At 52.4% G+C, this 13,217-nt stretch overlaps 1 protein-coding gene across 2 annotated transcripts; it reads right to left on the bottom strand.

Moving 5' to 3' along the window:
- Positions 1–6,013: 6,013 nt before the first annotated feature.
- Edn2 (endothelin 2) lies at positions 6,014–10,783 on the bottom strand. Of its 2 annotated transcripts, XM_090333789.1 has the most exons (5): positions 10,705–10,783; positions 10,205–10,361; positions 8,563–8,685; positions 7,564–7,662; positions 6,014–6,107 (listed from the first exon to the last, which is right to left on the bottom strand). In XM_090333789.1, exons 1-5 carry the CDS (start codon positions 10,766–10,768, stop codon positions 6,014–6,016), a joined length of 537 nt encoding a protein of 178 aa, XP_090189915.1. In that variant the 5' UTR covers positions 10,769–10,783. The 2 variants fall into 2 exon arrangements, with proteins under 2 accessions (XP_090189915.1, XP_090189916.1); XM_090333790.1 differs by lacking the exon at positions 7,564–7,662 and having other exon boundaries at positions 10,705–10,768.
- Positions 10,784–13,217: the final 2,434 nt, after the last annotated feature.

The raw sequence follows: 13,217 nt of genomic DNA, 5'->3' as shown, positions 1-13,217 counted from the left end.
AATATTCTTACATGAAGTGGTCAGGACAGCACCGAGTATATATTAAGCTGCAGTTATGTTCGCACGGTTCAGCGGCTGTTAATGATGCCAGAGCAACCCTGTAGAGTTGCACCTCTCATCCTTCTGGGGGCAGATGGAGAAACCAAGGCTCAGAGAGGGGACAAGATAGCATTGTATTGCCTTCCTCCTGGCTTGCAGTCTGGTGAGGGCAGAGTCTTGGTGTCAGGAAGTAAATTGCCCTTCTTGGCTTTCATTTCTTTTGTGAATCTTTGCTCCAGCCCATCCCACACATCTGTGAGTCATCATACCTATATTGTACTTGGGGAGGGGTTATAGGTTGAGAGGACACCCCAGGAGTGTGTACCCAGCACACAGATGACCCAGCTGGTGAGTTGTTATTGTGTTTCTGGAACACACTTAGGTGGCAGAGTTGGAGTAGAAACTCCAGAGAGACAGTGCTGTGATTCTGATAGGCCCAAAGGCCATATGTTGACCCCCTTCTGTCACTGGCACTAGTGGCACGAGGCAGAACCTTTAAGAGATTGGATGTAGCCGGAGGAAGTTAGGCATTGGGGACATGAGCTTGAAGGAACTTCTCTTTCTTGCTTTTTGGCCATCATGAGTTGAGCAGCTTTCTCTGACACTGACACTCGCTCCCGCTGTGGTGTCCCGCCTCACCACATTGTCGACAACCAGTCAGGGACTGAAACGGTGATCCACAGTCAAGGAGATTAGTTTGGTATTTTGTTACAGCAACAGAGAGCTGGCACACATGGGCTGGATCACTTTCTATAGCCCAACTTGTCCAGATGTGGTGAGCCATAGGTCCCCCGGGAACCTGTGCTCACCGGGGTGGAGTAATCGGGTATGTATGAGGGCCTCTTCAGAGGATGTAATACCAGCTGAGACCAGGGGGTGTGGCCCGCCCCCTGGCAACCCTTCCCATTTAGCCAAGTATCCATGAGAAACATTCTTCAAGCCTAAGGCCTCAGTTTCTCTTGCTGAACCAGCCCAGTACAGTGGTTATCATGAAGGTGCTGTTAGGGCTGAGTTTGCCTAGGTTTGCCCAGATTCTCTGCTTTTGCTTTCTGTGTGACAGTGAGCTAGGAAGTATGCCTCTCTCTACCTCACTCTCTTCCTCCTCAGTGAAGGAGGTGACAGGACTCTTGTCCCTTGTCCTCAGAACAATTAGATGAAAATGGTACTCTGGATGCCAGCAGGGCCTCAAGACCTGTTGCTATTGCTGTCACTCTCACTGTTTTATTAGCTGTGAAGGAGCTAAGGCCACATGTATGTGCCCGGAGGCTAGTGACTAGTCCTCGAGTCCCCATCTCTAAGCTCCTAGCCCCTAGTCCCCTGGCTTCCTCAGTGAGTGATCGACAGGCTGGGCTGATGGAGTCCTGGCAGGCCTGTCCTGGCAGCTGCTCCCACAAGGCGAGGCCCTGATTGCTGCGAGAATTAATTAGGCTGCATTCCTCTTGCAGGGCTGCTGGCGGGCCTGCACACGGCCCCTTCTGAGCTGCTGAGGGCTCTTGGCTGGGATCCCTGGCAGGCCAAGGCAAGGCCCACACCATGCTGGCCCCTGAGAGGGCCTGGGAGGCCCCTGTGTGCTGGAAGCCCTGGCCAAGGAAGGGCTGATGATAAGCCAGCAGCCCAAGGCCAGCTCCTGTCCTGGTGATCCCTCGCTTAGCCATTTCTACCAGCCCCTCATCACTCAAGATCAAATTCCAGGCATTGGATGCTATCCCTAGCCTGGCCCCTGCCACACAGGCTGGCTACTGCTTCCTGGACTCTACCATGTTCTGACATGTTTGCCCATCCCCCCTCTCCCTTACAATGCCCTGTCCTTCATCCCAGGATGTGCAAACCCACCTGTCCTTTAATTGCACAATGCTCACACATTGCCCCTCTTGTCCTTTCACATGTCTGTCGTCGCCTCCTGGGAAATGTGGAGGTGACAGTTGCTGCTGGTGTACTCCAGCACCACCCTATATCAGGAATCCAAGTCTTGATATATGCTCAGGAGGGCACTACTAGCCTTCCCCACAGCCCTCTTTCTTTGACTTCTGAGATTGTAGCTGAGGGCAGCTCTCTTCTGAAGGCTGGTACCCTCCCCTGTGCAGTTCCTGGAACCCTCATCTCCAGAATCCTGTGAATCCTGGCCTACATGTCACCTTTTCCAGGAAGCCATCTTGGGTTCCCCCTTCCTAGAGGAGAGAGAGAGAGAGAGGAGACTATAGAAGCTAAGAGTCTAGAGTTTAAATTCCATCTTAGCCACATCATGGCTGTGTGACTGGCAAGTTATAGAACCACTCTGTGTCTCAGTTACCTATAAACTGTGTGTGTATGTGTGTGTGTGTGTGAACACACGCACGCGCGCGTTCTGGGGCTTGAACTTAAGGCCTGGGTAATGTTCCTGAGCTTTTTTTTTTTTTTGCCTGTCCTGGGCCTCGAATTTAGGGCCTGAGCACTGTCCTTGTGCTTTCTCAAGGCTAGAGCTCTACCACTTGAGCTACAGTGCCACTTCTGGCTTTTTCTATGTATATGACACCAAGGAATTAAACCTGGGTCTTCATGTATGCTAGGCAAGCACTCTACCACTAGGCCACACTCCTGCTCTCCCCCCACCCCCCGCCTTGGCTCAAGGCTAGCATTCTTCCACTTGAGCTACAGCTCCACCTCCAGCTTTTTTGGTACTCCGATCATGATCCTCAGAGCTCAGCCTTCTGAGTTGCTAGGATTACAGGTATAAGCCACCAGTGCCTTGCTCAACTTTTATTTATTTACTTATAATACTAGAACTGGCTGCCTAAGGTGGTGATGAGGAGTCACAGTTAGTGTGTGCAAAGCCCTGGTAAGCCCTTGATAAACAGGAGTCTCTATTTACCCTAATGCTAAGGCTTGGCCTTTGAGGCAGTGTAGCTTCTGCTTGTATAGTTCAGATTATCATCACTATTGAATGAATAGATGGCTATATTCCAGGAATTTACTGCCCTGATGATAGGCAAATGACTTATAGGAACCTATCCTGGACTCTATTTGAGACAAAGAGCGAGAGAGAGTCTGAGTTTGTAGCAAGATGGTGAGTGGGTGGTGTGAACTGAGGCCCAGCCTGTAGCCTCCTTGGCCTGCTCTGTGCCAGGTCAGAACTCGAGTATAGCCCTATTTGTTCCCCACCTTAGCTTCTCCTGTGCATATAACCAGAATAAGTCAGGCTTGTCCTGGCCCCCTTCTGGCCTATCTTTGCCTCTAGAGATTCAGCCAAAGGTAACATGAATTTGATTCAGAAAGCTTTAGAAAAATCTTATTGTTTACTAGGGAAAGCAGACGTTTTTGTTCCACAAAATGTAAATTTTCTCAAATGTAGACCGAATTCTTCCCAGAGGTTGGCCTGATAGCGGCTCCTTATCTGTTCTCTGTTTCCTGCTGGTTCCTACCCACTGCCCAGACCCAGCTGCCCAGTTTAGCAGCACCCACAGACTCTGGGCATGATTGACCCCCACCCTCCCCTCCCCACTACACTCCCTGGCTTTGCATAGTACTCGTCCCTTGGAGAGAAGAGGGATTGGATGAGGGCCAGGTCAAGGACCCCAGAAACCCAAGGCCCAAGGACTAAGAATCTGAGAGATCTTGCACCACATTTACCTCAATGGATCTCCTGTTCTCCCTCAAACTATTGCTCAGTCACCTGGGTCGCTGACCTCGAACCCTGATCAGGACCCTGTGTCAAGTGTAGTGAGCATCTGCTTCCCCCAGAACTCCTCTGCCAGGACATTCTGCCACTGCTAAGACCCCTGCCCAATGTAGCTCTGGGCTGCAGGCCTATGGTGTCTCAGGGGTAGGGCCATTTTCAATGGGCAGCTATTATGCTGGGTCAGTAGCAGGTGAAGCTTCAGCAGGAGAAAATGCTGTGCATTGGGCAGGAATGGACGACATGTGACTAGGCTGGCCTGGAGGCCTCATGGACCCTAAAAGGTAGGCAAGTGACTCCCATGATAGGGCTATAGTTTCAGGGCCCAGCCCTGACCAGGTCACTTAATGCTCACAGACATTTCATAGCTCACAAGAGGAAGTCCAACTTCTTAGCCTGACCCTCAAGGTCTCTCCAGCTTGGCCTTCCAGCCCAGTGAGGCTCTGGTGGGGACACCCCACTCTCCCCTCTCCCCGCATCTAGATCCTCTCTCTGTTTTCCTCCAACTTATTTGAGTCTGGCTCATGTTTTGAGGCAACAGGAGTGTCACCTTCATACAGATCCTTTCTCTGACCTCCACCTCTGCCCTAGCCAGCTCCAGTCTCCCTCATACCGGTCCTCCTTATGCTCTGCCCCCAGCTTGTGCATTATGTAATCATCATTGGCAGCCTGACAAGCAAACTCTGCTTCTTCTCAGGCTCCAGGCTCAGCCTGGCACCAGAGTGCACCTGTCTTGTGCTTGCATCAGCACTGTGATTTACAGCCCATGACTTCCCATTTTCTGGATGAAAAAACTGAGACTCAGAAAGAGTTTTGTTGGAGGTCATGATTCAGAACTGGTCCATGGATTCAATCATATGTACACAAATTCTGGAGCTAGCAAGCTGGAGTTCCCATACTGATGTCACCCCTTAATGCTGTTACCCACAAAGAGTTACTTGCCTTCTTTGTGTACCATGTTCCTCATCTCTACCCTGCATCCCAGGGTTGTTCTGGTGCCCAAATGAGTTAATCTGGATAAAGTCTGTTGTATGCCAGTATACAGAATGAGCTTAATACATGTCAACATGTTATTCTTCCGTGAAGCAGTCGAGGTTGGTTTTGTGGACAAGGGTTAGAGCCCTATGTAAATGATTATTGCTTAGTCTATAAATATTTTCTGAAAGCTGGCTCAGGTCACAGCCTGCCACACCCAGCCCAGCCCAGCCCAGCCCAGCTGTGGGGAAAGGACTCCACCTGTTCAAAGGGAGATTTGGTAGAAATGGAAGCAGTGGATCCAGCTAGCTACCAGCAGGAGTGTCCTTGGCCCAGAAGGGCTGCATGGACTCAGCAGGCATGGGGTTTGAGCTAGAGTCTGAGCCTTCTTCTATTAGAAAAGTGTCAAACTTCTTTGCTCTGGGCCTTGTAGTCAGCTCCTGGCAGAACAGGATGGAGCAACTGGGGCAGAAGTAGGCCTCTGTACTCTTCTAGCACTCTGGGCCAAGGCCTGCTGTCAATTGGTTTCTGGGTAATTGGTGGGAACATGGATTCCAGAATCCTGTCCTCACAGATGCAAACGCCCAGAGAAGGCAGGTTAGCAGCATAAGATGGCCAGCAAGAGTGGCAGTGGAAACTGAGGTTCCAGCCAACCTCTCTTTCCTAAGATGGACTTATCACCTCTGGTCAGCCAAGACAAAAATAAATAAGTAATAGAAATCCCAGAACACCATGTCATCATTTATTATGAACAAAACGTTTGCAGGTAAACAATTGAGATTAAAAAATACATTAAAATAAATAATTGAGATTCTTGAAGTTCTCAGAATAAGTTATATACAGATAGCTGAAGCCCAGCGGGGTCTTCTCACCAGCAGTGTCCCCAGAGACTAAGGGTGCAGAGGCTCTCGGGGATGGGGAGTCAGGGAGGACAATAGGAGCCAGCCAGGAATTCAGCCCTGAGGCTGTCCAGCCTCTGAGTCTGCTTAGGAATGTCTGTGCCCTGGTGCACAGATGCTCTTGGATTGTGGCCAAACAGACAGGACATGGCCTCCAGGTTCATGTCCACCCCCACACAGCTCCTTTAAGCAGGGCCATGGCTGGCAGCCAGTGCTGGCATGCTGCTCTACCTTGCAGAGGCTGAGGGCTTCCCTGATGGTAGGAGGGTGCAATGCAACCAGGATAGACTTCCTCACCAGAGTGAGGTGACCAGAGCTCGCACTAACTCCAACAGTTGGGTCCAACAGGCAAACACCCAGACCCTGGTCCAAGAGACAGTCAGCGTCTCCCTTGAGCCGCCCAATCTCCATACTGGCTTCCTTCTCAAGCTTCCTGGGGCTCATGGCGCTATCTCTTCCTCCACCTGGAGTGCGCAGGCCTGGGCTTTGTCAACACCTGCTGCTGTCGTTGGGCCAAGTGGATCTTGGAGGCAGAAATGTCCCTGGAAATTGAGATGGATCAACTTAGCATTTCAGGAGATCCAAACTATCCAAGATGAGAGAAAGAGATTCGAGTTCTTACTTGGATCCTGGCTTATGGACATTTTGGAGCAGAAGGTGGTCACAGCCTGAGAATAGGGCCTACCCATCAAGGTCAAAGCTAGACTAGGACTGGAATCTTCTCTGCCCATAGGGACTTTTACATTCTGCAAGAGTGATGGATGGTATGACAAAAGATGACCCAGGTATCACCCATGCCTACTCTTCCTCTTCTGCATCTCCCTTCCTTCATGGCTCTCTACCTTCCTCTCATCCAAACTGCATCTTCTCTAATGTTACCATGTGTTAAAGGACTGCTGCTCAAGGTGCTGCATTCCAAACAATCTGGTCCAGTTGCCCTCTGAATCTGGCAGAGGTCCTGGCAAGGATGCTGGGACCCTCATAAAATACAAAATGGGCCTTGTCTGCCCAGGGATGAGCACAGGTAGCAAAAGCAGCTCTGTGCACACTGTAAAGTGCTCTACACACGTGAAAGCATCCTGATTTTCATCCTGCTTAGCTTTGTGCCCAAGGCTATTGCTCTGCCACTTGGGCCACAGCTCCACTTCTGGCTTACTGACGGTTAATTGGACATTAGAGTTTCTACTTAGACTGGCTTTAAACCTGGATCTTCAGATCTCAACTTCCTGAGTAGCTAGGACTGTAGGTGTGAGACACCTGTACCTAGGCACGACATAAATATATGTTCTTAAATGTATTCCCACCCACTTTCTTGCCTTGTTTCCTTTCTTCCTGCCTGACCCTTTAAAAATGGGAATTCCTAATGGGCCACACTATCTTCTAGCTTCCCAGAGCCCTCAGAAGCAGGAGTAGACATGGCCAAGACCCTCAGAGCAGAATGAGTGTCAAATCCTGATTGACACACATCACAGATGTCAACACCCTGAGGATTTCATGGCCATCCTGTGAGATGGTCACTGCTATTTCCATATTTTAAAAATCAGAATCGGAATCACAGAGAAGTGGAATGGCAAGTGTGTGGTCACAAAACATGTCTGCAACAGGGCTGGAGTCCCAGTCAGGCCCACTGTCCTTGGGTCCCTTGGACCCCACAAAGAGTTTCTGTCCTCTAATCAGTGTGGTTGGACAAGTGTCCATGTGGGGAGGTGAGGACAGAGCAGGCTGGGCAGTCAGCCCCTCAGGATCATGCAGTGGGTGAAGAGACTTGACGTGGACACAGCCCGTGCAGATACCTGTGGTTCTCAGGCATGAGCCCCCAGACCCTCGACAAAAAGTCTACACTCAGGCCTTGCACTAACAGAGCAGTGATTAGGAGCAGACTGGACTCAGCCAGATGCCGCAGATGCTCTACAACTTTGAGCAAGGAGCTTCGCCTCTCTGAGACTCAGTTCTCCCATCTCTCATGGGAAAACAGAGAAATGGGCTGGGTGCCCTCACCTCAGCCTCTGGAGGAGCTCTTCTGCTGAGGCCCATGTCTTGCCAGTCTGGGACACCTGTGCAGAAGGCTGGCTTCTTGGTACGGACACAGCTTCAGTCCTGAAGGAATGGAACAGCAACAGAGCCCATGTGAGGGGCTGTCCAGCACCCTGAAGGCACCTGGCTACAGGCCCAGCCCAGCCCCCACCCCACCCCACCTGCCCTGGGGAGCAGATCTATTTCCACTCTGTGCACCTGGCATCCTTCCTTTCCCGGGCAGGGTGGGGATTGAGGAAAACTGAGCTACTGGGAATGTGTAATGCCTTAGAATGAGGCAGCTGTGTGGCTGGGCTTCCCAGAATCTGGCTACCTGAACTGCAGGGGAAACTGAGGTAGGGTCCTCCCCCTGCCCCCACCACCCCCAGGCTGAACTCCAGAGGAGGAGTTTCTTGGAACCCGTGATGGTGGCTAGAGCACTGGATTCAGGAAGCCAGTTCCTGCTTTCCCAAGGGGAGGAGAAAAGAAATACGATCTCTCTCCACTTCTCTGACAGATGGGAAAACTGAAGCCAAGAAAGGGAGGGACGTGGTGTCAGCTCCTCCTCCTCTGCCCCCCCCCCCACCAACTCACTGACAACCCTGGGATTGTGTCATGGCTTCCCAACTCCAGATGTTATTTTTATTTCAAACAAGCTCTGAGCCTCAGGTTGGATTCAAAGTCCAGCGGATCTTCAAAGTCTGACTCAGCTGTCTCCTGGGGTGCATCCCACATGCCCAGGGGTGGGGACACAAGCATTCTCAGAAGCCCCCAAGTCAGGACAAAGCCCCCAAGGCAGGACTCATAGGTACCTAGTTCTCTGTGGGAAAGGATGCTGCCCCACCCCCCACATTGCCTGTGGTCCCCAGGATCTGGCGTACTCCTAACTGGCCAGCTTTTTTGCCTAATTCCTAGATACCCTGCTGTCAGGGAGGGGTCAGGCTAGCAGCCACCTCTACCCCTGCAAGCTGGGTGTCTACCTACCGGGGTCTTCGATGGCAGAAGGTGGCACAGGCAGTGTCGTGGGCACTGGAGCACTCACAGCGCCTTGGCAGAGAACGGCGCCGGCGCCTTGGCGGATTTCCCAGGCCGTAAGGAGCTGTCTGTCTGTGGGCGAACAGCCAGCAAGGTAGTGATGTGGGACAAGGAGGGAGGGAGGGAGGGAGGGAGGGAGGGAGGGAGGGAGGGAGAGAGAGAGAGAGACAGAGAGAGAGAGAGAGAGAGAGAGAGAGAGAGAGAGAGAGAGAGAGAGAGAGAGAGAGAGAGAGAGAGAGAGATTAGGTAAGCCTTTGTCATTGGCTAGCAGGGATTGTCCACACTGTACACATGCCATCATTCATGGCAGTGAAAGGTGCCTAGTCTCTGAACTCTCGTTCTACCCGTGTGCCCAGGGAGGCCTGGGCAGGCTTCCTCCTCGCTCTTGGCCTCTTTTGCTCTGGCTCTGCTTTGCTCAGGAAGAGGAATCTGTGGTCCCACCCAAAGCTGGGAGCTGGGAGCCCTTCCAGCCCTTCTCCCCTCCCAAGGGGAACCTGAGCCCAGGGGGTGAGGCTGGTCCTGTTTTCAAAGAAGAGCTGGCCCTGGAGGAAGGGCGACCTCTCCATCGCAGAGCACCTAGCACCCTGCTCACAGCTAGAATGTCCCCATCTCCTCCTCTCTACCTGCCTGGGAGGGTCATAAATGGGCCTAAAGTTCTACCTTAAAATGTTGTGTGTGTGTGTGTGTGTGTGTGTGTGTGTGTGTGTGTGTGTGTGTGTGTGTGTGTGTATGATTAAAGATTAAAGACTATCTGGCCAAGGTGGCCGGGTCAGGTAGGGCCCCTGAGGCTGGCCACACCAGCACCCTTAGGTGACAGAGCTAATTTTAGATGGTGTGGCAGAATCGCAATGACTCCAGGTAGACACGGCACGCAGGGACTGGCAGAGTTCCCGCCCTGAGCGAGTGTTTAGGTGCGGATTAGCTCTACACGCTTACGTGCCAGGCTTCTCTTGCCTTATGCAATTTAGGGAAGGAATAAAAAAAAATCACAAACACACACAGAAACTCCAACCTGAGGTATGCAGAGGCCTGGAGGCGGCACGGGCGCAGGCAGAGCCCTCAGCACCCAGCGTCTACCAGTGCTCAGCCAGGGAGCTCAGGCAGGTTTCTTGCCTGTCATCTAGGGACAAAGCAGTGCCTGCTTTTTGGGGAGCTTTGGGGGTGCTCAGGAGATGGTACTGCTCCCATAGAGCTGCGTGGAGAGCCTGACACAGTCAAGCTGCATCGGCTGTCATTGACAATGCTATTCTCTGGGGAAGTGTGGATGCGTAGCTACAGCCCAGTTGCTCCGCTCCTGTGTGATCTTTGGGAAGTCCCCTCACCTCTCCAAGTCTCAATGTCTTAATCTGGAAAATGGAGCTGAACAACTTTCCTACCAGGGAGTTGTGAGCTTGCTCAGGAGCCTCCCCCCTGTGCACACCAGGTTCTGGCGGCATCCACGTGGAGTTGAAACAGAAACTGCTTACTGTTTGCATTAGCACTATACCCCCATCTGGAGGCCCAAAGGAGAGCCAGGCTGCGGCAGAGGCTCCCCAGCATACCAGAAGCCCTCCCATGCGCTTGTATCCCACTAGGTCTCCATGATGCTCACCCAGCAGTGTTCACCCAGATGATGTCCAGGTGGCAGAAGTAGACACATTCCTTGTCAAGCCAGGAGCTACAGGAGCAACGTCGAGGCCGTAGGTGGGCGCCACGGGCCTGGGCTGCGAGCTCTGGCTGCTCCAGGTTGTCAGCAGCCTGGCTCTTTCCTGCATGCACAGGACGGGAAGAGAGAGAGAGGCAGAGAGGTGGTCAGGGATAGGGGACCTGCCAGGCTCCTCCTCTTGCACAATCAAGGAAGTTGGCATTCTAGCTTCTCAGAAGCTCCTGGCCAGCCTGGGGGAAGCCCCAGCAGCCTGATGGGAAGGGCCAGCCACTGTCCCAGGCTGCAGCAGCCTGCACCTGCACAGCACCCCCATGCTGCTGCCATGGGCTCCAGCCGTATACCCCCAGTTGATGTCGAGAAGCATTGCATCCGTATGGGGGGTGGTGCTGAAGACCCTGCCACACTGACCCTCCCGGGGAGGCAGCGGCAAGTGAGACCAGGCTCACCTTCATGGAAGGCCACGAGCAGAGCCAGAGCCACGGAGTACCAGGCAGTGGGCATGGAGACCATGGCAGCGGCTGAGTGCACAGCTGGACAGCTGGATGGAGCAGGGAGAGCGCCTGTTGCCAGTGTCTTACTGCTAAGCTGAGCAGAGAGCTCATTGCAGCGGTGCCCAGGCTGCCTCTTATAACACTAGGCAGGGCCCCGCCCCTGCGGCTCCAGCCCCGCCCTGCTGCACCTTGGGCAGGGAGCCAGGGACACCGCCTCCTCCCTGGGTGCCTGGCCCGCCCTGGCCTCCCAGTAAGGAGGGGGGAGGTGGGTGGGAATCAGAGCTCCTCCCTCCATTGGAGCACTTCTGGAGTCCTGAGGCTCCCGGCAACCTGGCAACCTCCAGTACCCTCCTGGTCCATCTGACTTCATGAAGTTGCCTTACTACTCTGTACCTCCTCCCCCTCTGTGACACTCCATAAGTTTAACCCAAAGCTGAAAGTCTGGAGAGGGAAAGAGACTCTGCCATCCACCCTCCCTGCCTGCCCACTGCCTACAAGCCAGAGGATGTCCCTCCGTTGTGTGGGAGGTAAAAGGCCCACTCAAGTCCGTGTGGCCTTGGGCGAGTCAGAACCCCCTCTGTGCTGACCTCAGTGAAGGACACAGCTCATCCTGGACCGCTAATTAGCCTGGGGCTACCTCATCCTCTCCTCACCCAGGAAGTGCCACCCACCCCTTCCCCCCATCCCAGAGCCTGGATGGAACATTCTAGTACCTTCCAGAGCAGCCATGGCCAAGGTTATATTTCTCCTGGGCCTCAGTCTCCTTGTTTGTGAAGCAAGACCAAAACAGGTGATTTAACCTGTTTGGTGCCCAGAATCTCTTCAGGCTAAGCAGGCGATTCCAAGTCCTTTCTAGAAAGAGGTTCCTGAAGGCATCTGTCCTTCAGTGGTCTCCCATCCTGGACATGGTAGAATGTCTTGGCCCACCTCTATGGCTATTGTATGAAAAAGAAAATAGAAGAGAAAAGCAAGGCAAGGCAAGGGCAAGGACAAAGGCTGTCGGGGACTGGCATGCTGTTCCTGGTCCCTTTGCAGATGCAGATGCTTTGTTGGAGACAAGAGTATGATGTACTACTGTTGAGCTGAGTGTCCTTCTGTGCCTGCCCAGGCCTGGCTCAGAGTCCACTCCCTGGGATTTGAAGGGACCTTGACTCCAGGCAAACAGGAAAGGCCCTCTCAGTTCTTGGAAGCTCCAGGCCTGCCTAGCTCATGGCCACCAGGCCTATTTCCCTAGCCAGCTTGACATCCTGAGCCCCAGGGAAGGCAGGGTGGGTGGCCAGGGACATCCTAGGAGCCTTGTTCTCTGAGAAAGAAGGAATGTGTTTAGATTGGCCTAGCTTTGAACTGTGGAACTCAGTTACTTGTTCATATATCTGCATTTTTAATAACTGTATTCAACACATATCCACAGAGGGAAAATAGATGACCTCAAGTAACAGGTGATTTTGCTTTCTCCCATGCTCTAGATGCACACATGTGTGGGAGATCCTTTTAGAGTTGGGAAGAACTAATAGAAAGCAAGTTTCTTAGAAAAATCTTCCCATTCCCAAAGCTGAGATCAGACATCGGAGACGCACAACAACCATTTTTCTGAGTACCTATAATGTGTGCTGGACACTTCCTACTGTTTCTTACTCCTTAGAGAGTCTCAGAGAAGATCAGAGCCTCCCTCCTCTTCTTTCAGCCACACAATGGGCACATGACAGAGCTGGCATTGGTACCCTGATCTCGATCTAAACAACAATAACAGCAAAAAGCCACAACCAAACTGATTCCTTGTATGGGGCTCACTGCCCGCCCCCATATCACATCTCTCTAAGAATTTAGAAGAATATTTCTGCCATGAGGTGAGCAATTCTGTGGGTCATTTCTATTAGCCTCTGAAAGAATATGAAGACAAGACTTAGGCGAGAGCGGGGGTTGGAGAAAATGCAAACTATTGAGCCATGAAGAGAAGGGAAAAGCAGGTCACAGGGAGAAGAAGGGAGTCGGGGTGGGGAGGAAAACAATCAAGAGGCAGATAAAGACAGGTAGGGAGAGGGGAGAAAACAAGGAAGCAGCATGGCATGGAGTGAGAAAAAAAGTAGGATTTAAGAAAGTAAGAGAGAAAGACCATCAGGGGTCAGAGTCATGGTTCTAATGTGTCTAATCTTCCCACAAATGTAAAACTGCACGGGACAATAGGGAACCAGAGGCTCTGAGTCTGAGAAACATAATAGAAGAATTAAATGGCCACAGAGACAGGATCCCTCCCTGGTGTGAAAGGAAGATGACGACAGGGCAAGGGCCACTGCCTGCCTGGCAGGGTCAGCACGGATAACTGCCCACAATGCCGGCTCTAGTTTCCTCGGTTTCCCTCTTTTCCCCTCCTCTCCTTGGCTGGGTCTCCAGCAGGGCAGGTAGGACTCCCTGTAATGGAGAGGCCTGCCCAGGAACCTGAGCGAGCCTGGTCTTAGGGGATGAAGCCA

Source organism: Megascapheus bottae, chromosome 6, assembly GCF_031878675.1.
Source record: "Megascapheus bottae isolate mThoBot1 chromosome 6, mThoBot2.hap1, whole genome shotgun sequence".
Lineage (NCBI taxonomy): Eukaryota > Metazoa > Chordata > Mammalia > Rodentia > Geomyidae > Megascapheus > Megascapheus bottae.
Note: the sequence above shows the minus strand (reverse complement) of the source record. Positions and strands in the feature narration are given on the sequence as shown.